We start from the raw sequence: 20,685 nt of genomic DNA, 5'->3' as shown, positions 1-20,685 counted from the left end.
CTAGAAACCTTCCGATTACAAGCCCAATGCTCTAACCACTAGGCTACCTGCCGCCCTGTATACAACATTGTATTATTAAAAAGGCACAATTTGCTGTCGGGTACAGCGACAAAGGATTGCAGATAGAACTAACAATATCCCTAACAAGAAGGCTAGATCTGACACAGTGCAGTGAGGGGGTACTGGGGATGCTCATATGTGTACATGTCTGCCCTCCCCTACTGTATGTGCTATTATATAAAAGGAGGATCTTGAGAGTAAGACAGCATCCTGTCACAAGCAGTTGGCAGAGAAGTAACAACCTCAACAAGAAGACAATACTTTTGCAGACAAGAAACCAAAACAAGACCTCTTCTAGAATGGTATGGGAGACCGTTTATTTTTTACGATATTGCACTTTACCTGGAAAATGTATTTTGGCATGGACGGTGATGTCCTAGTTTATGTTGTAAAGGTTTTTAGGCTGGCGTAAATGTATTTTTGCTACTTCCCTCCCTTACCCCATACCATCTTGACAGAGGAAGCTGTGTCGTTCCATGATGCAACAAAAGCACTTCCTGGTCTCAATATGTCACTTTAAGATTTTGTTATGAGCTATGCGTTCATGGAATCTTGCACTTAAGATATCAAAACAAGTTGCTCTAAAACCTCTTTCTCTGGTTCCCTCCCTCCCTCTTTCTCTCTCCCCTGTCCCCATTCTCTCTCTCTCTCACTGAGTGAAATATGACAGAACTTTCAATGATGTAGCCTGACAGTAGCAATATGACCAACATATACAATTACAATGTGTCAAAACTTCCCACGGTTGATGAACTTGTTTCACATTTACATTCTAGTCAAGCTCTTTGGTTGTGTGCGAGGTGGATGAGAGTCTGAAAGAAAAACTGAAGAAGTTCAGATTTCGAAAAGAGACCAACAATGCAGCCATCTTGAGTGAGTAAGACTTAATCGAAAGCATGTTCCAATTGTCCTGTTTCACCTAATTAAAAAAAAAAACATAATAAACCCAGAAACAGAAAAACATATGTTAAAGACTCAATATAGAATGATGATCCTATTCCCTCAGTGAAAATTGACATGGCAAAACAGCTTGTGATCCTGGAGGAAGAGTATGAGGCAAGTCACAATGTCTACCTGAGATGTTGAATATCCCATACTGAGTTAATAATTATTCAAATCCATCCACGCCTGTATCAATACCAGTTCAACTCAAAACATGCTTTCACATTTTAGGACATCTCCCTGGATGACCTGAGGAATGAACTTCCAGAGCGGCAGCCAAGATATCCTTTTATAACTTATCAGAGTGATACAGCAGAAATCTGTTAACCTCATATTCACCAGCACTGCCAGTGTTGAGTTGTATCATTGACCAGTGATTGGATCTCCTTGACAATATAGTGTACATTCATTGTTTACAGCTACAAATACATCCATACAGATGGCAGGGTGTCCTACCCGCTGTGTTTCATATTCTCAAGTCCAGTGGGTGAGTAAACCACCCTAATTCAGTGAACAGCCAATTAAGTGAAGAATTAGCATTACTGTATTGCAACATCCCTTTGAACAAAATAACTTTTTAAAGGTAGTAAAGGTTGATAATTGAAAGTAGAAATGAGATTCAATCAGTGTTTACCATATGGAGATCAAAAAGGTTCAGTGGACAGACATCTGTAGCTTATGCACCCTCCTCATCTCGACAGGGTGCAAGCCTGAGCAGCAAATGATGTACGCAGGAAGCAAGAACCAACTAGTCTCCGCAGCAGAGCTCACAAAGGTCAGGACTATTGTCCGTTTCGAGTATTGACTGATAATAATGATCTGAACATAAGCCCAACACTAAACTCACAAAATGAAGTTATAATAGAACATGTTCAGAAAATAAGCATGTTAAGCCTGATCCTCCTACCCCTTTTTTCTCAATAGGTTTTTGAGACGCGAAACATAGATGACTTGTCTGAAGAGTGGCTGATAAACAAACTGTCTTTCTTTCGCTGAACAGTGTTCATGTTGGCAAAAGTGCAACATGAACTTCATTACCAGTTTGCAATAAATTGCTTTTATTGTCACTTGTGTTATTGCATTCTTATTCCTTAGCTATACTCAAACCATTACTACTAGCCTGGTTGCCAGTTTCTGCTCTCTTAACAACTCCTCGTGGAATGGTCATGCCAATGAGTGAGAAGGAGTTGCTGATAGGCCAAACAGATCTAGGACCAGGCTACATTATTACTACATCAGAAGGAAAATGTTTCAAGGAATACATGTTCATCTAAAAACAGGGGACTTTGGAGAGGGTAACTGTTAGCAGTATAAGAAGCATACAGGCATAAATGTTGTGAAGTCAGCTACTACCATTTATTTACAATGTCTAAATGTTAAGAAGTTTCCATCACAACTGAACTTATTCAGGTTCATTGTAATAGTTTGAGGGGGAAACAAGAAATGGGCAGAAAAATAAATGTTCTTTTGAAAGTTAACTCAAAAACATTTAAAAAAAACAACAACTTTTCCTTACAAAACTAGCTCACATTTTATTGGCTGCTCCAATTACATTTATAATGCATTGAATGCTCAAATGCTGAGGACAAAAAAAAACATTTAATAGATTTATGCACAAGAAAAGTCTACAGAATGATGTATTTTTTTTAGTTCTGCTTCACACCACTAAGTGCCTCATTTTGAGTGAGACAAAAAAATAAAAGAAACCCAGGCTTAAAAGAACAAACTAAATATGTTGTTGGTAGGAAATAATTGTATTCAATGAAGCATGTCCTGTACACAAAACTACTAAGATAGTGGCTCCAACTATATCTATGAGCAAAAGTCTGACATTTGAGTAACTGGCACTTACAGGTACCCAAAATCCTTGTAGTAGTCCCTTAGAGATTGTGTCTCTCCTAAAAAAAAAGTAGCAGACCAACTCTCAACAGGAATGAGATGCTGGCCTCTGTAAAGACAGGGCTGTTCTGCGGGTGGGACTCGTGAGACTGGGCTGGCTGGAGCTCGGGGGTAAGGCATGGATGGAGTGCCAGCGTTGTCACAGTAAGAAGGCCTCTTATTCACTGTCACTGCCATCGCTGGAATCTGAGGCCTGTTCACTGCCACTCCCGCTCTGGGCACGGCCACCCTCTGAGTGGTCACTACCGCTACTGTGGGCCGGAGACACGCTCCTACTCCTCTCCCTATGGCTCTCCTTCTCCTCCTCGCTCCCACTGCCCTCCTCCCCACTGCTCCGGGCTGCTCCATTCTTGGGCTCGTTATCATCGTTATCACTGTCGTCATCGCTACCGAAGATCTCCACCTCATCCGCCAGCTTGACCTCCTCCTCGCCACTCTCACTGCCGCTACCACTGGCCTTCCTCCTCCGTTTCGCTCCCTCCTCATCATCATTCTCAGCTCCACTCCGCTTCCCATCCTCATCCTCCCTGTCAGAGTCACTGTCAGAGTTGTCTGCCTCACTCTCGCTGCCTTTCTCCTTCTCATCACCTGGGGTGGAAACAAACAGATACAGACAATTAGTTCATATGGATCTAAGAAGCAGTAAACAGAGACTCTTCAGACACAGTAGTAATCATTGGGGAGGACAGAGACTGACCAGAGTCCTGCAGTTTACCCAAGTCCATGTCCTCTTCTTCATCCTCTGGTTCATGGTTCTCCAGCTGAGCCTTACGCGCATCCTAATGGACAAAGACAGATGTTGTTATTACTCTGATTATTCCGATGTTTGCAAATGTACACTTTTCTGCTGATGTCCAGCACTACCTGTTCATCTCTATCAGCGTTGAGGTCCACGTATTAAGTAAACACAGTAGTTTCCACAGATTTAAAGTAATGCTCAGTGTAGAAAACAGAAGTAAAAAACAGAAGTAAACCCCCCCAAAGGAGGGCCTGACTAGCAGTTTCACCTGTGCTTCCAGCTCCTTGTCGTTCATGTCTCTGTGCTTACACACCAGCACAGCGTTTGTAGTAGACTGGGCTCCAGCCTTAGCTCTCCTCTTACTCAGCCTCACTCTGCAATCCAGGACAACACAGTCAGAACAACACAGTCAGAACAACAACCTTCACAGGTGGTGTCCTCAGGCCAAAACAAACTAACTAAACCCACCATAGAAAATACAAATCTACCAGAATGCGATTCTCTCTTCCAAGAGAAACCCATGTCACCTCTTGTTACAGTAAACCCAACAGACCCCCACTTTGAGACCCCCCACTCCAGCCAGTGGTTACCTGGTCTCCAGCTCATTGTAGTAGACTCCATCTCCGTCTCTGAAGATAAAGAAGTAGTTCTCCTCATAGCCCTTGCTGGCTTTGTTCTTCACGTTCCAATTGTACTCCCTGGCTATCTTATAGTCATACCTAGAACACACAAAGAAACCATCCTCATCACATCTAGTTCAATGTTACAGTAAGTGTGTTTCAGAGATTCCAACACCATAAAGGTTCTGTACTTGGACAAGGTGAACCAAGTAGGTGTGAGGGAGTAGACAATGACAACGTGAAAACTATACCAATAATATTCAGTTAACATATCAGTAGAATTGTTGGTGTCCCGTCTACTCAAGTGTGTAAATGCTTGTTGGATGACTCACAGATCATCAGGCATGTAGTCCAGCTCCTCATCCACGTCTCTCTTGCGCTTGCGAATTGTTTCCTCATTGGGCAGGAAGTAGGCCACAAACTGGTTTCCTTCCTCATCCATCATACCTCTGCAGGTCACAACAATAGACAATTCAGAACATTATGTAAATTGTCATAGCGCAGGACGGTCACAGAAAATCACAGACACACACACACAATGTGGCAATGTTTTCTCCTCACCTAATCATGGCCTGTGACATCATCTCCACACCCTGGGGTGCTGACATGTCTTTAGGCGCAGGATCAGAGTCGAAGATTACCTGAGCACACGGGTTGATCCACATCTGGGGAGCAGAGAACAGAACATACAAATGCTTACTCTTTACCACAACACACTAGGGCAAGACAACAACAGTTAAACACATCCAGCTTGAAACAGATACAGGAACCAATGACTCCCCAGGAACAAAGACAATGGGCATAATCCAGATAGGTAGCCAAGACCAGTACAATGATACTGTATGTCCGGATGAGTGCTATGGATGCTCACCTTGAAGTCAGGGAACACAGGCATCACCTCCACAGGAGTGACTCTGGGTTTACTGTAGTGCTGGGCAATCTGGGGGAAGAGGAGGAACACAGCGTGTGATGTACAGATACTAGGATCTTAATTTGATCACTTTTGTTGCTGAGAATTTTCCTGTTATATTATACAGCTACATTAAGTGTACCACTTTTCATGTAGCCACATTTTGACCAGCTAATAGCCTATCCACCAATCAAGCAACATTATGGACTAAACATTAAAATCCTGTTGCTGCACGATTATTTTGCTGTGACAATTTAGGTACAAATAAGATCAAACATTAACTTTGTTTGTGATGGAATTAATCATATTAGAAGGAGCATACAATGAACTGTGTCATCTCTGTGTAGCTGGACATTGACTTCGAAGTTGTTACTGAAAGGCCTATTTGGACTGAATATCGCACAGTAAATTGTGCCGAGCCAAACACGGGGCACTCTCACCGGTTTCTGTGCATCCTCAAAGGTCTTTTCAATAGCAGCAATCTGGCTGTCCCTATCCTTGTATATCTCCTCCTCTGTGAACTGCTGTTTGACAGACACACCGATCCTAAGGACAGAACACATAGGTCATAGAAGGGGTGGGACAAACAGAAAACATTACAAGATGGGAAGTGTGAATGCTGAATGTGGTGGTTAGCTAGCCTGTTAGGTCACACTTACTTGACTTCCACTTTCTCATTGGAGACACCATATCTGTTGAACTCTGTAGAGATGTACTCAGTTTTCCTCATCCACGGGACCACCTTGGCGTGCTGCTGAGATCTACAGGAAAACAAACAAAGAGCTCATAACACAGATTCCAAGTCATTCTTAACATTTTAGTTGAATTTTGTCACACAGATACTGTATTGACTGGTACACAGTCTGTATCCAAACCTTTTTGAGCTGGATGGAGCTGTGATGTCTTCCTCCAATAACTTCTCATCAGCTGGATCAAGAAGAACTAGAAAAATAAGGATGCGACGATTCTAATTCAGTACTACACAAGCTTCAAGTAACCACCACAAAAATATACTGACTGTGTGGTATAACAGTGTGTATGTTGTTCAGAAACGTACTGCTGGGGTCGACACGGTAGGTGTCTGGGTTAATGAGGTCGATGGTGACGCCAAGGTCAGGCTCAGTCAGCAGCTCATGTTTGTGTTGCTTCTCTAACGATGTAGCCTTGTACTGCACAAACCTGTCAACACCAGACAGAGCAACATCCAGTCACATCAGAGTCAGCGGCAGATCGGTATTTATGTGAGAAGGCTTAGAAAAGAAAAGCTGCACACTGTGGTTCCAACAACAATACATTTAATATACATAGCAACATCTGGACTGACCTTTATAGCAGAAGGAACTTGGTAGGAACAAGGGTGTTTACCTGTGCTGGTCAAATGGATATGTGATGAATTTGGGATCAAATGGGATGTCAGGCAGGCTATTGCAGTACTTTACCCGACAGACCACGCCGGACCTGGGAGAATGGTTGGGACAAACATGGAAGCACACATTTTTAAAAAATGTACAGAGAAGAAAAAGTCATCATCATGTTCTATCAACCACTGATGCCACATATCCTCATAACCACCTAATGGTCATATGGGTTTTGATCTGTCAATGACGGGGCAGGTGGCAGGCAGGCAGCCTAGAGGTTAGAACAGTAACCGAAAGGTTGCTGGATCGAATCCCCAAGCTGACAAGGTAAAAATCTGTCGTTCTGCCCCTGAACAAGGCAGTTAGCCCACTGTTCCCCGGTCGGCAGTTATTGTAAATAAGAATTTGTTCTTAACTGACATGCCTAGTTAAATAAAGGTTACAAAAAATAGAGATCTCCAACCCTATTTGCATTTTAAAAAACCCTTATTGAATTGTAACTGAATCTATTTTGTTGAAACATCAAACTGCAAGCATACCTCTCTGGAACAGTTCTGTGTGATGAACTCCTAGACATGTTGATAGAAAAAGAAAGTGTTGTTAGCTACACACTCAGCTGAGACTGAATAAATAGGAAGTAACACAGCCCCCATTTCAATAGTAACTTATGATGGCACAGTCAGAACATATGTAAATTATGATGATCGCTAACTAGCCATGCCGTCATTAGCTAGTTTGCGGCAAAGCAAATACATCGGAGAAAAGATTTACCTGTGACCGTCTGAGTCTCGCTGGGCTTGTGTCTGTATAGTTGGAGCCATTCTCTTAAAATAATGATCACGACTGGAAACACAGCTTCACGTAAATTCAAACAACCGATCAAGTAACTCCTTACTAAAACACTTTACCTGAAAGAATAAGAACCTCCGTTGACTACCTAGCTATTTACTCCAAAGTAGTCAGAGCTTGCGCTCTTTTTGCTTTTCTGTCTTGGCTGGCGGCATCTTACTACTAGTAGGACCCCTAATATTTTCATGGGTAGCTTCGGAGCGGCCTGAATGTAATTGCGTAGCAGATCTACCGTCATGTATTTGCTATATATCGTATGTGGATTTGTGGTAGGCAGTTGTACCTTAAACCGGTCAGTATCAATTTAAACGATTCTACGTCGGAAAGCAAGCTACAAAAATAAAATATCATCGCCCTCTACTGTATTGGAATATAAAATGGAGAAATTACATACTGACAACCAATCTGTAGCATAAAACTGTTTGAAATAGAAGTGCAACAAGCTTGGAAAATGCTAGAATTTATTCTGTCTTCGGATGCAAAGAAATAAAAACAAACGTACCATTAATGTCACTGCCCAGTTTAATACCTGCCATGTCACTTTCCTAAACAAGAAGTCGACATTAAAGACAATACTTGTTTTAGGCTATGCCTGACATTACAGAAGGACAATCGTTCAATTAAGACAATTGACATGTTATGAACAGGTACAAATCGAAATGTGGAATTAATCTATGGATTCTAATAATTTTCCTCATTTGCTATTAGAGCATTCATGACATTTTTATTGAGGTGTGAGCTTTACAACAGCAACAAAAAACAAGGAAACCCAGATCTATGGTCTTCATCAAAATAGCTACATTCAACATTTTAGTTTGAGCGCAAATTTCAAAACTTGCAAAATACAGATGAGTGCAAATTATATTTTCATAACGTTGTAACAGTTCCAAGAGTAAAGCTTTTCATTAAATATGTGTGTCATGTCAATAATGTTAGTGTTCTACATCACAAAACAATCCAGTGACACTGTCATGTAAATGCCCAGACTGAAGCGGATTATGTATATAGACAGATTTGTGAAAACAAACAAACAAACGTGTACAACCATGATAATGTGCAAGTCTGCCGAAATCCACAAAAATGACATTGACTAAGGACTAAATCACAGTTAAAAAACTTTTTTCAAAGCATCTGCCAAGTGTTGTTCACATTTTTTGACCTATATCACATATTAACACAGACAATAGAAATAGAACATGTGTATGATGGTTCATGCTTTGGTGGGGAACACTTAGCAGCCTTACTATGCATCATTTCCAGTTACTGCAGGACCCCCTCCCTGGTTCTTCCTGCCAAGCTGGGTGTCTCTACCCATATCCAACAACAATCCAACTGCATTCAATGCAGTTTGTTCATGTTGACAAAGACCATGCGCTATATCTAAGAGGGAACCAGTAGCAGGGAGGTAGAAAACGACTACTTGTTCTCATTATTTTATAGGAGTGGCTCAAACATACAGCTCCCAACATTTTATATCTGGAGAGATCCATCCAACAATCCATGATGTGCTGTTCCTCATATTCTTTCCCTATCTCAGGTCTGCATCTGTCCAGAGGGATCCACTCTGTGAAAGAGAACAATGGAGACTTTATTCATGATAGTGTCAAAAACTTGACCGGATCATGCCTATTCACTTGTCAGTATCTGTAAACACATTCTTGTGACATACTACATGGTAATAACTATTAACAACAGTATAGTTTCCCATTTCAGATACAAGTTATAGTACTGCATTTAATCTGATCACATCTAAGAACTGATAGAAATCAAAATTAGGACTCACCTGCTCAACATGTACAGCATTTGGCCAGGGTCATCTGCAAATACCCTGAAGTAACACAATGAGAAAGGAAGGTCTGTTTGATACTTCATCTGGATATTTGTAAGACGATTGTAAATCAGCAAGTTGCCTGTGTGTAAAATATGATTAGATACTCATACCCATCTCCCCAGTGATAAAATGCCTGGTCCTGGTAGAAAATACATAGGAATAGCCACACGCTTATGGTCTCCACCCAAAATATTACAAAAAGGAACCATAGTGAGGAGACAATCAGCTCACACACCATCCTGGGGCTTCTACATTGAGACAGAGCAGAGAGGAGAGTTAAACCATAGGGGAACATACCAACACTACAGTCCTATGCAGACAAATAGTGAAGGTACTGGTGGCAGCAACATGAGAACTGCTAGTCCTGAAGAAAGATAACAATATTAAGCAATGCCAATTTTAGATCTGGATTGCAAACACGGTTTGTTTTTTGGTTGAAAGCAAGGACATTTCAGGGATTATCAACACTAGCACATGAACTCAAGCCCATACCAAACAAGCAGTATGTTGGTCTTTGCAAACTAGCAGATGTCCTAGCTAAGTAGGGAGGAACGTTGATCAGCTGTGTTCAGTGAGAGGGTAGCTAGCTGCTAGCTAACTCAATCTTGGTGACATGCATCATTGCCAGCTAACAAAAAATATTGGAAATAAAGTATCTTACCGTTAATCGTGATGGGAGCAGATTTAATGGTATCCAAGTCCGTGAATATCAATAACATTCATGGAGGCAAGATGTTTAGCTAAACTTGGTTGGTCTAGCTAGCTAACGTTAGCAATACGCATTGCTACATACAGCTAGATAGCAATTAGCACCAGCTGACTGAGTTTTTTGTATTGTTGGCAAGCTAGAACACTTAGCTAGCTTGCTTAATAACTTATTTGGGAAGTTAATATAATTTTACTTGATCAAATATAACATTGTATCGCTATTTAGCCAGCTAACATGCATGTTTTCAATGTTCACGGGCAGCTTTGCCTGCATGCACCAGCAAAGTTACTGCGTTACCAGTGAGTTATTTCCGGTGTTGTCCCGAAAAGCCCCCCCTCGCGTTTCATGTATTTTTTTTTATGACGGTTTGATCGCGGGGAGGCACTAGTAATGTCTGCAGTTTTCGGTTTGGCTATTTGTTTCAAGTGTATTAGTCTATAAATAAATCTCTTTGCCAAAATTCGTCTTATTCGACGAGTAGTTCTGAAATGTTTATTGCTTGCCTACAAACTGATTTGTTGGAAAGGTGGCATTCTATGATGGTGCTACGTTTAAAGTTACGGCGTTATTCAATAAGGCCATTCTACTGCCAATGTTTGTCTATGGAGATTGCATGGCGGTGTGGTCAATTTTATACACCTGTCAGCAACTGGTGTGGCTGAAATAACCAAATCCACTAATTTGAAGGTGTCCACATACCTTTGTATATATAGTGTATATATATATATATATATAATATATACATTCAAAAATTATGGAATTAAAATGCAATATCTGTTGGCACTGAAATTGTGCCATACATATTCCAAATTTGGCAAATGACAGTACAGGTAGTGGAATGTAATAACTGAACAAAGAATGGCAACCAGGCTCAATGATTCTGTACAAAGTGAACATTTTCTAACACAATGTTCAAATTTCTTCTGCTCCAAATTGAAAAGACAGGACACAAATTATATACTAAAATTACTTTATTACAGCTGATTTCTGTTCAATATCCCTCTGCCAGCACAATAGTCATTATAATACAAACAAAATAGTAGATTTGATCCTAGTTTTATTCTTCTGTTTCATTTATCTTTTTACACATTTCAATTAACTTTTTTGTATATTGTTTTGGTGAAAATGTATGTATAATCTTCATAATCTTTCAGACATTCAATAACAGGTTTCACAATTTATACATTTTAATACAGGTTATATATGAGTTGTAGTGGTAATGCTGTGCCAAGGAAGAATACTGACATCCTCATAGAAATGGATCCTCTGTTTTCATAAGTAGCCTATCACCACTCAATCTTTTCAAGCCACTACATTGACCATCTGACCAGAACCAAATAGCTCACATCATGCTATTTTTAAAATGTCATGCCATCAGGCCAAGGCAAAGGGAACTCTGGAGATGAAACAATGCAGTGGTGTCTGGGCTTGGCAGCTCTGGGATGGCACAGTGTTTGACCAGAGGGAGGACCTCCATTTTTATTTAGCTGACACCATCAATGCTAAATTATAATTAAAAACATTATCCAGGTTGGTGGAGAAGCCTTGTACATCATTAAAACAAATATGAATACAAATATCTAAGTAGTCTCCCTCACAAAATAAAACAAATAAAAAAACATGAACAAAAAGGTGTGATGGGTTGGCAATCGATCTCGTATGAGATGAGGTTTCATTGGCGGTTAGTGCTATCCGGGGTCCTTGGGACATCCCTACCCTGAACCCTAAGTATTTGAAAATGTCAACTCCAATGGGGTAGGGACATCCCAAGGACCATGGATAGCAAGGACCTTTCATTGGCCTGACGTGAATTAACCATTGACCTAAGAAGCTGTTGACCTGAACATGGGCTAGGTCCCAATAATCAGAAATACCATTTTTCCCCTGACCACTGATCATAGAAGACTTGGTCGGTATAAGCATTATAGTGGTAAATTAACCTATTGAGGCGTTTCAACTCTCTGTGGTTACAAATGAAAGGAAACATGAGGTGGAAGGTTTTGGAGAGTATTGGGACACACTCACAGCCCTATGTACTGTAACATAATGAAACCCATGCCTGCTTTTTGGAAAGGACAGTTGGATATGATTCTGAGGCAGATATTGGAGAATTGTATTGGGGGATTAGAGTCTGCAACCATTTAAAACAAACTTCTCCTGCATCTCTTTGTGCCCGTAAAATCAAACAAGTTTTTGCCGCACAATTGTAGCATCACATTCAACAAGAACAAACATCAGAATAGGTACTAATCTGGTGGATGTGAATGTAGAGAGGGTGGAGTAGAAGGAAACACAGGAAGTACAGACTTACTGCAATGACAGGCGTCATGAAGGGTGCAATGACTAACAAAGTGTGTGACAGTAAAGGAAAATGACAGTGTAGGCTATGCATGCACAGGAAGCAGTAAGAGTCAGTATACACACAACCAAGCTCACTTTTCATCAGTTACTTTTACAGACCCTCATACCAATCTCAATGTTGTTTAATATTTGGTTAGTGTCTGTCAAGTTAAATAATGTTAGTCTTATAGATTTTCTTTTAAAAATGTTCTTCGTCACAAAGCAAGTTTAGTTAAAACGTTTAATCTCTTAAATTGTAGATATACACAATATGGACATTTCACCCCACTTTAATTTCGTAAGATATCTGCAACATTAGGTATTTTAGAGCCTTGTGGCCTTCTCAATATATATGTTTTTAAAGTGTTTTAGATTTCCATACAGAGATAGTTACCCTCATAGTAAATGCAGACTTGGTGATTCAGGGAATGGAGGGTGAGAAAATAAAGAGGGGAACCACAATGGCATAAACTCACCCATGAAAGAAGCAGTTTCATGGGTGAGAGAACAAGCTCACAGATAGAACCCACTGTGGGTGTCCAAGGAAATAACTACATAAGTGCTTTGCCACCTTTAAAAGATGGAATCCGCATTAGGGGAAACAGTGCCACTGTCCGCCCCAGCACCTTGGTTATTAATTTGTGGACGAAACTGAGAGGTGGGTTGAGCAGTGTGGTAAAAAAATATAGAGCGTGCATTGATGTCCGATAGGAAAAAAAATAGTGTTCGTTGTTTGCAGTAACTTTGGTTGTTGTAACATCCCAAATGGACGTGGCAGTTTTACCATTAAGGATTCCAGCTTTAACCACTTTTTAACCACTCACCAACATAAGTGTAGAATGATCATTTAGTGCGAGTGTTATATTTACATGCAGAACACCAGTAACTAACAAGTATATGCGCTTCATTTACCTGCCATTGTTACTTTTAGGGTGATGAGATGGTCTCTTTTTTTCCTGATTGCAGAGTTTTTAGTGTTGCTCAAGTTGTGGACCATTATCATTTTAAACACTGACAACATTACATTAACCAGCTCCCACAACATGTACTCCTTGCCAAGCCTGCTGTCATGGTCAAAAACAGCCATTACATTGAGATTAAATCTTTCCCTTTCAAACACATTCTGAAATCATATATATTTGTCCTACTTATGGAAGCTATGCTCTACTGTGCCCACTTACGTCATGTTAAACCTGGCCTGCAACATTTAGTGAAAAAGGTGTTTTTTAACCAAGCATACAATAGAAGTCCTTTAACTATCCCTGTCACCATACACCATAATCTGGTTCGTTCTTGTCCAACATGAATCCTCCATAGCGCCATAGAAATAGGTCTATATACTGGTATGACTCTGCTAACTCACTTGTAATTAACCCCAGGTATTCAAATCCTCACTACGTATCTGACTTTAAGGTAAACTATTAGCTAAACTTTTCAACTTCCCCACCTCAACCACATAATACAGACACACAATATTCATCCCTCATGTGGCTGTGCCTAAAATAAAGTCAAACTACCATGTGTTTTACTGTATACATTGTATGTACTGTATAAAGTGCTTTGACAAGGTAGCAGTATTTAAAGGCACTAAAATAAAATCAACTGATAAATGTCAGGGTTCTTATTAAAGGTATTACAGAGTCTTGGCTCTTGTATCAGACAATCATGTAGCCCATCATTAATTATACTGATCCCCTCCTCGATCATTCAGCCAACTAAGATGGAACTCACAATCTGTCATCCTCCGCACAGCAGACACCCAGAACCAGCCCTCAAGTACCTGTATGCATGATATTATCACCTTTAGAACTTCTGTTCAATTGATCACTTCACAAAACTCCTGATATGGACATCATTTTCAGAGGTACATGAGGATAGATGTTAGGATCCTCTCTTCCTGAATTACATCATTTTCATTGAATGATGCGAAATGTAATACAAACTTGGTTAACTATTTAATCAATCTGAGCTGAACTAAAACATAAAAAAATATGCCAGTTTTACACTGAGAATAAATGATCAGTATCAGGGCATACAAAGGCACCATCTTACTGAGTATTAACATACATATACACTTTTAGCTATTAGCTAAGCCTATAGTTTATTATGGATCTGCCATGTCCCTCTGGTTTTGGCTGATGTAGTAATGCTATGAAAGACACCGACCCACTTGGAAACCCTAAACAACAGTGAAGATTTGGATCTACAGTAGGTGGGCTATTATGGCATAAGGAGCGGTTGAAGACTGCAACCTAGTGGCCAATGCCACACACTACAGTAGTACAGAACAGCTGAATGTGGCCATAGTTGAAGCTATGGTTAGCCTGGACCCCTAGCTTTGCATTCGAAACAGACAAATACAAAGAATAGCATCTAAAAACATTCATATTCTGCTTTAGTGTTCTTATTGGCAAATGGATAAATTAGCAGCTTAAACTCCCACAGGGAGGCATAAAATAAAATGCAGATCACTAAATGTTGGCAAAATGCTCATTGATATAAAAAGGTTCACTGTCTGTTACTGCTTCTTCAATATATTAAATGTAAACATTTAAATCTTTCAAACTGCAAGTATGTGAAATTCACAACAAAAATCCTACCTCGATGATATGACATTGCTAAAAACACAAACTTCTCTTGCTCTTACCAGCTGCAATTACAAAAAAACTATTATCTTCCTTTCTTAATAAAAAAAGGACAAATAATAACAGCCAAAATATAATTGATCTAATTCTACAAAACCCTCAGATTCTTGTATGTAAAAACGTTTAAAAAATCCTATTCACAAAATTTCACCACATTCCTGCAACAGGGGTTGATAGTAAATAAGTTTGTGAGATGTTTAATAACAACTGCCTGGATTAAAAGTAGGCTTGGATACAACAAAAGCGAGTTTCATGGAAGCTGGCCAAAATACCAGCCAACAACATTGTGTCCCAGTGTCCCTCACAATCTCAAACCTAAAAGATAATGTAAAACCAACTTTCATTTGTTTCAGGTATTGTCAAGCAGCTCTATACGGTATCTGAGCAGTTTATTAAACCTCTCCCTGTTAAAACATTTTAGAATCTTCAGATTTGGAAAAAGAAACAATCTCTGCGATTTAAAATGACCATAAAAGCAGGCTAGCATAAGGAGAGTAAACAAATAAATAATAATAAAGTAACTGGATAGATAGATGGGCCAATATATTATCAAATTTGGAGGGAGCAGGGGCATTTCCTGGGCTGTCTTAGTTTGCTGTGATTGGTAGACACTAAGCAACTTTTAAATTAAAAGCAGTTGGCAGATGTCAAAAGGCTTTTTGACAGTGGTCTCAGTGGTGCAAAAGGAGAGCAGTGGCTATGGATAACACATATGTACATGAAAATTATTTCTAAGAGAGAGAACACTAAATAATAAGTATTTAGTGTTGACACCGAATGGTTTCTATAGAAACAGAAGAACTGATCTGTATGTGTACTAATAAACTGATGTGTAGAGGGGGTGTGCCTCTTTCAGCCCTTTTGACCTGAGCAACATTTATTTCCACACGCATTCACATCTGTACACAGGACAGGAGAGGAATAGGAGAGAGGGGATGAGAAATGTGTGAAAGAGAGGTGGAGGTGTAGTAGAGCTCAGCCCATACTGTCCCACTCTGCTCTGTGGACTTGGCAGCATCCTACTCTAACTCTGGGACTGGGAGTCTATGTGTAGGACAGGTGCGACCCGTTGGATATCTGAGAGTTGACGCTGGTGCTCCTGCTCATAGCCTGCTCACTGCGCCCCCCTGAGGCTGTCCTGCTCAGTGCCTGGGGGCTGTTCTGCACACCTCCACTGCCTCTGGCCCCCAGGGGCACTGCCGAGGGGTGGCCCCACGGCTGAGGACCCCCGCCCCCCTGCATGCCTTGGCCCCAGGCTTGCTGCATGGGGGACCCTCCTTGACCAGAGTGATAGTGGTGTTGGTGATGGCTGCCTTGGTGCCCTGACCCTCCACTGCCCCAGTGTGGCCCTTGAGAGCCCCCAGAATGGTGCTGTGTCTGGGGGTGGGCCCAGCTGCCTGGGGCCCCTGGGAAGCTGTGGCTAAAGGCCTCTGGGGAGAGGTTGGACAGCACCATGTTGTTGAAGCCTAGACGCATGCTCTCTGAGTCGAACGCTTCGATCTCCCTGGCCTGGCGCTCCAGCAGGCTACGGATCCTCTCCGAACGCTCGTTCTGAAGGGCCAGCATCTCTTCCTCAATCTGAAGATACACACGTACACACAGCTGCTCAGTATCATAATATTTTCATGTAAAAATAGCACTGGTTTAGCAATGATAAGAGCAAACTCTGGAGCTTGAAATTAAATAAAGTCTAAATTTCAATTGAAGCTTTTTGCCACTAATACACCATTACTACATCCCAAATGGCACCCTATCCACTTAAAATGCACTACTTTTGACCACAGTGCACTATACAGGGAATAGAGTGCCGTTTGTGACGCACACCATGTAAAAAAAATTTCCCAGTATGGAAGATCAGACCTTCTGCTCCAGTAGGGCCCTCCGGAGCGACACTCTCTGCTCAAGGTCCTTCCGCTCACGGTCGTGCTGGGCATCCGTCTGCATCTTGATCTTGCTCTGGTAGGCGTTGAGTAGCTCCAGCTCCTGCTGCAGCTGCATCCTCAGCACCTGGCACTGAGCCTCCTGAGCCTCATCCAGACGCAGCTAGAGACGAGGGGTGCCAGACAGGGGGTCAGCACAATGTTAAAGTGATACTTCGGGATTTTGGCAATGAGGCCCTTATCTACTTCCCCAGAGTCAGATGAACTTGTGAATACCATTTTTATGCATGTGTCCAGTATGAAGGAAGATAGAGGTAGTTTCACTAACGAGGATTAGCACAATGACTGGAAGCCTATGGTATCTGCTAGCGTGCTAGTTAGCAACTTCCTTCAAACTACAAGCAGAGACATAAAAATGTTATCCATGAGTTCATATGACTCTGGGGAAGTAGATAAAGGACCTCATTGCCAAAAGGCCCATCATCAGTAGTCAGATTTTTAGAAACGTATCCCTCTCCTGCCTCCCTCCCTGCAGTGTTTTCAAGGTCTCCGTGTGACTCACAGCCTGTGTGGAGAGCATCTCGTTGATAGAGTGGTCGTACTGCTCAGCCAGGATGGCCAGCTTGCGGGTCTGCTCCTCCTTTAGACGCTTCAGGACAGCCTTGTGGTCAGACTTTGGTGTGCTCTCCAGTAGGTGGTTTCTCAAGGCCTTGTACTGTCTGGTCTGGATCTTACATGTGTCTTGGAACTGTTTCTTAATCTGGAGCTCTTTGGACTGGGACAGAGGGAGGAGGAAGAGAGGACAAACAGAACAGAGAGGGGTCAGGTCTGGAGCTCTTTGGACTGGGACAGAGGGAGGAGGAAGAGAGGACAAACAGAACAGAGAGGGGTCAGGTCTGGAGCTCTTTGGACTGGGACAGAGGGAGGAGGAAGAGAGGACAAACAGAACAGAGAGGGGTCAGGTCTGGAGCTCTTTGGACTGGGACAGAGGGAGGGAGGAAGAGAGGACAAACAGAACAGAGAGGGGTCAGGTCTGGAGCTCTTTGGACTGGGACAGAGGGAGGGAGGAAGAGAGGACAAACAGAACAGAGAGGGGTCAGGTCTGGAGCTCTTTGGACTGGGACAGAGGGAGGGAGGAAGAGAGGACAAATAGAACAGAGAGGGGTCAGGTCTGGAGCTCTTTGGACTGGGACAGAGGGAGGGAGGAAGAGAGGACAAACAGAACACAGAGGGGTCAGGTCTGGAGCTCTTTGGACTGGGACAGAGGAGGGAGGAAGAGAGGACAAACAGAACAGAGAGGGGTCAGGTCTGGAGCTCTTTGGACTGGGACAGAGGAGAGAGGACAAACAGAACAGTGAGGGGTCAGGTCTGGAGCTCTTTGGATGGGGACAGAGGAGGAAGGACAAACAGAACATTGAGGGGTCAGGTCTGGAGCTCTTTGGACTGGGACAGAGGAGTGAGAACAAACAGAACAGTGAGGGGTCAGGTCTGGAGCTCTTTGGACTGGGACAGAGGAGTGAGGACAAACAGAACAGTGAGGGGTCAGGTTCCTACATAACGGTCGTTAACAGTAACAGAAAACAACAATTTGTCTGTTTGTATACAATGTGTGCTCACCTTGAGGCTCTTGGGCTGCTGTCGGACCTCCATGACGTGTTTGCGTCGGAGCTCTCTCTCCCTCCTCTTGTTGTATTCCTGCTGGTTGGTGAGTTCTGTCTGGTGCTGCAGGCGGATCAGCTCAGCCCTCATCTTCTGGATGGTGTTGACCTGGCGGAACTCCAGCTCCTGCATGGACTCATGGTGCCGCAGCAGCATGGCATGCTCCAAGTCCTTCTGCGTCTGACGCTTATTCAGCTCCTACACACAGACGGACAGGCAGGGAGGAGAAACCATACAGGTTAGGAGAAAACTGCATTCTATAAGACAAAGGGCAGTATTCGAAAGGAATGTTTGAACTATGTATAGAAGTAGAGAAAATGAGCAGAACACACAGCTGAGCCATGGTTACAAAACAAAGACCGAGAGCAGGCAAGGGGACCCTCTTTTGAGGAGAGAGAGAGAAACAAGGGACTGTATGAATGAGGAGAGCTGAGTGATTACAGCTGACCTCTCTCACTAGGTCCTGCTCCACGTTGTGGCGAGCGATGAGGATCCTCCTCTTGAAGCGTCGACACTCCAGCTCTAGGTATTGTCTCTGTCTCCTCAGCAGGTTGGCCTCCTCCTCAGCCTGGAAGTGCTGGAAGTTCTCCTTCTGCTTGGAGAGCCACTCCTGCTTCTCCTTCTTAGGGGTCGACTGGTTCTCATTCAACTCCTGGGGGAAGAACAAGGGCGGACATTAGTTTAGTTCAACTGTCGTACCCCATCAGTAGCCAAAATAGAAGCTTGTTTTTCCAATGTTTGCAAACAACGTAAATGTAAACAACACTGTATAGCCTCAAAACATGGTTAAAACTATCATTTAGATATCATGGATGGTCAGTCTATTTTTCTACGGCTGGCCATGCTTTCCACCTGGCTACCCCTACCCCGGTCAACAGCACTGCACCCCCCACAGCAACTCGCCCAAGCCTTCCCCATTTCTCCTTCTCCCAAATCCAGTCAGCTGATGTTCTGAAAGAGCTGCAAAATCTGGACCCCTACAAATCAGCCGGGCTAGACAATCTTTTCTTTCTAAAATTATCTGCCGAAATTGTTGCGATCCCTATTACTAGCCTGTTAAACCTCTCTTTCGCGTCGTCTGAGATTCCCAAAGATTGGAAAGCAACTGTGGTCATCCCCCTCTTCAAACTGCTACAAACCTATATCTATCCTACCCTGCCTTTCTAAGGTCTTCGAAAGCCAAGTCAACAAACAGATTACAGACCATTTCGAATCTCACCATACCCTCTCTGCTATGCAATCTGGTTTCAGAGCTGGTCATGGGTGCACCTCAACCACGCTCAAAGTCCTAAACGATATCTTAATCGACATCGATAAGAAACATTACTGTGCAGTCGTATTCATTGATCTGGCCAAGGCTTTCGACTCTGTCAATTACCACATCCTCATCGGCAGACTCGACAGCCTTGGTTTCTCAAATGATTGCCTCGCCTGGTTCACCAACTACTTCTCAGATAGAGTTCAGTGTGTCAAATCGGAGGGTCTGTTGTCCGGACCTCTGGTAGTCTCTATGGGGGTGCCACAGGGTTCAATTCTTGGACCGACTCTTCTCTGTATACATCAATGATGTCGCTCTTGCTGCTGGTGAGTCTCTGATCCACCTCTACGCAGACGACACCATTCTGTATACTTCTGGCCCTTCGTTGGACACTGTGTTAACTAACCTCCAGACGAGCTTCAATGCCATACAACTCTCCTTCCGTGGCCTCCAATTGCTCTTAAATACAAGTAAAACTAAATGCATGCTCTTCAACCGATCGCTGCCTGCACCTGCCCGCCTGTCCAACATCACTACGCTGGACGGCTCTGACTTAGAATACAAATACCTAGGTGTCTGGTTAGACTGTAAACTCTCCTTCCAGACCCACATCAAACATCTCCAAAACAAAGTTAAATCTAGAATTGGCTTCCTATTTCGCAACAAGGCATCCTTCACTCATGCTGCCAAACATACCCTTGTAAAACTGACCATCCTACCAATCCTCGACTTCGGCGATGTCATTTACAAAATAGCCTCCAATACCCTACTCAACAAATTGGATAGTCTATCACAGTGCCATCCGTTTTGTCACCAAAGCCCCATATACTACCCACCATTGCGACCTGTACGCTCTCGTTGGCTGGCCCTCGCTTCATACTCGTCGACCAAACCCACTGGCTCCATGTCATCTACAAGACCCTGCCAGGTAAAGTCCCCCCTTATCTCAGCTCGCTGGTCACCATAGAATCACCCACCTGTAGCAC

General features: G+C 42.5%; 3 protein-coding genes across 6 annotated transcripts in view; 1 reads left to right on the top strand and 2 right to left on the bottom strand.

Annotated features, from left to right (window-relative positions):
- The first annotated feature begins 59 nt into the window (after positions 1-59).
- On the top strand, positions 60-2,069 carry LOC110507784 (glia maturation factor gamma). Its single transcript, XM_021588017.2, has 7 exons — positions 60-362; positions 837-933; positions 1,067-1,116; positions 1,234-1,283; positions 1,407-1,489; positions 1,704-1,777; positions 1,927-2,069. The coding sequence occupies exons 1-7, from the start codon at positions 189-191 to the stop codon at positions 1,996-1,998; spliced, it is 600 nt and encodes a 199-aa protein (XP_021443692.2). The 5' UTR covers positions 60-188; the 3' UTR covers positions 1,999-2,069.
- A 270-nt stretch (positions 2,070-2,339) lies between these two features.
- LOC110507783 (RNA polymerase II-associated factor 1 homolog) lies at positions 2,340-7,664 on the bottom strand. Of its 4 annotated transcripts, none has more exons than XM_036965098.1 (14): positions 7,300-7,664; positions 7,068-7,103; positions 6,536-6,628; positions 6,228-6,349; positions 6,046-6,112; positions 5,830-5,931; positions 5,611-5,716; positions 5,132-5,200; positions 4,822-4,925; positions 4,593-4,709; positions 4,231-4,359; positions 3,909-4,014; positions 3,617-3,680; positions 2,340-3,489 (listed from the first exon to the last, which is right to left on the bottom strand). In XM_036965098.1, the coding sequence occupies exons 1-14, from the start codon at positions 7,347-7,349 to the stop codon at positions 3,059-3,061; spliced, it is 1,596 nt and encodes a 531-aa protein (XP_036820993.1). In that variant the 5' UTR covers positions 7,350-7,664; the 3' UTR covers positions 2,340-3,058. The 4 variants fall into 4 exon arrangements, with proteins under 4 accessions (XP_036820993.1, XP_036820994.1, XP_021443690.1 ...); XM_036965099.1 differs by having other exon boundaries at positions 7,068-7,097; XM_021588015.2 differs by having other exon boundaries at positions 3,599-3,680; positions 7,300-7,658.
- Positions 7,665-10,870: 3,206 nt separating this feature from the next.
- The window catches only part of LOC110507781 (serine/threonine-protein kinase TAO1), a 32,348-nt gene continuing 22,533 nt past the window's right edge, over positions 10,871-20,685 (bottom strand). The window contains exons 16-20 of the mRNA XM_021588014.2: positions 18,890-19,093; positions 18,400-18,639; positions 17,345-17,557; positions 16,763-16,945; positions 10,871-16,480 (exon numbers count right to left, since the gene is read on the bottom strand). Coding sequence (XP_021443689.1) covers positions 15,947-16,480; positions 16,763-16,945; positions 17,345-17,557; positions 18,400-18,639; positions 18,890-19,093 — 1,374 coding nt within the window. The 3' untranslated portion in view covers positions 10,871-15,946. The remainder of the gene's footprint in view (positions 16,481-16,762; positions 16,946-17,344; positions 17,558-18,399; positions 18,640-18,889; positions 19,094-20,685) is intronic.

This window comes from Oncorhynchus mykiss, chromosome 27 (genome assembly GCF_013265735.2).
Source record: "Oncorhynchus mykiss isolate Arlee chromosome 27, USDA_OmykA_1.1, whole genome shotgun sequence".
NCBI lineage: Eukaryota > Metazoa > Chordata > Actinopteri > Salmoniformes > Salmonidae > Oncorhynchus > Oncorhynchus mykiss.
The sequence above is the reverse complement of the archived record's forward strand: the minus strand, read 5'-3'. Positions and strand labels throughout refer to the sequence as shown.

Bases quoted from the DNA above. Each gene is read 5' to 3' on its own strand.
- LOC110507784 (XM_021588017.2), top strand. From the start codon at position 189: ATGCTCATATGTGTACATGTCTGCCCTCCCCTACTGTATGTGCTATTA. The intron at 363-836 runs GTATGGGAGACC...TTTACATTCTAG, and splicing joins ACAAGACCTCTTCTAGAATG to TCAAGCTCTTTGGTTGTGTG. The intron at 1,117-1,233 runs GCAAGTCACAAT...TTCACATTTTAG, and splicing joins TCCTGGAGGAAGAGTATGAG to GACATCTCCCTGGATGACCT.
- LOC110507783 (XM_021588015.2), bottom strand. From the start codon at position 7,349: ATGGCTCCAACTATACAGACACAAGCCCAGCGAGACTCAGACGGTCAC. The intron at 5,717-5,829 runs GTAAGTGTGACC...TTCTGTCCTTAG, and splicing joins AATGAGAAAGTGGAAGTCAA to GATCGGTGTGTCTGTCAAAC. The intron at 4,926-5,131 runs GTGAGCATCCAT...TCTGCTCCCCAG, and splicing joins CTGTGTTCCCTGACTTCAAG to ATGTGGATCAACCCGTGTGC.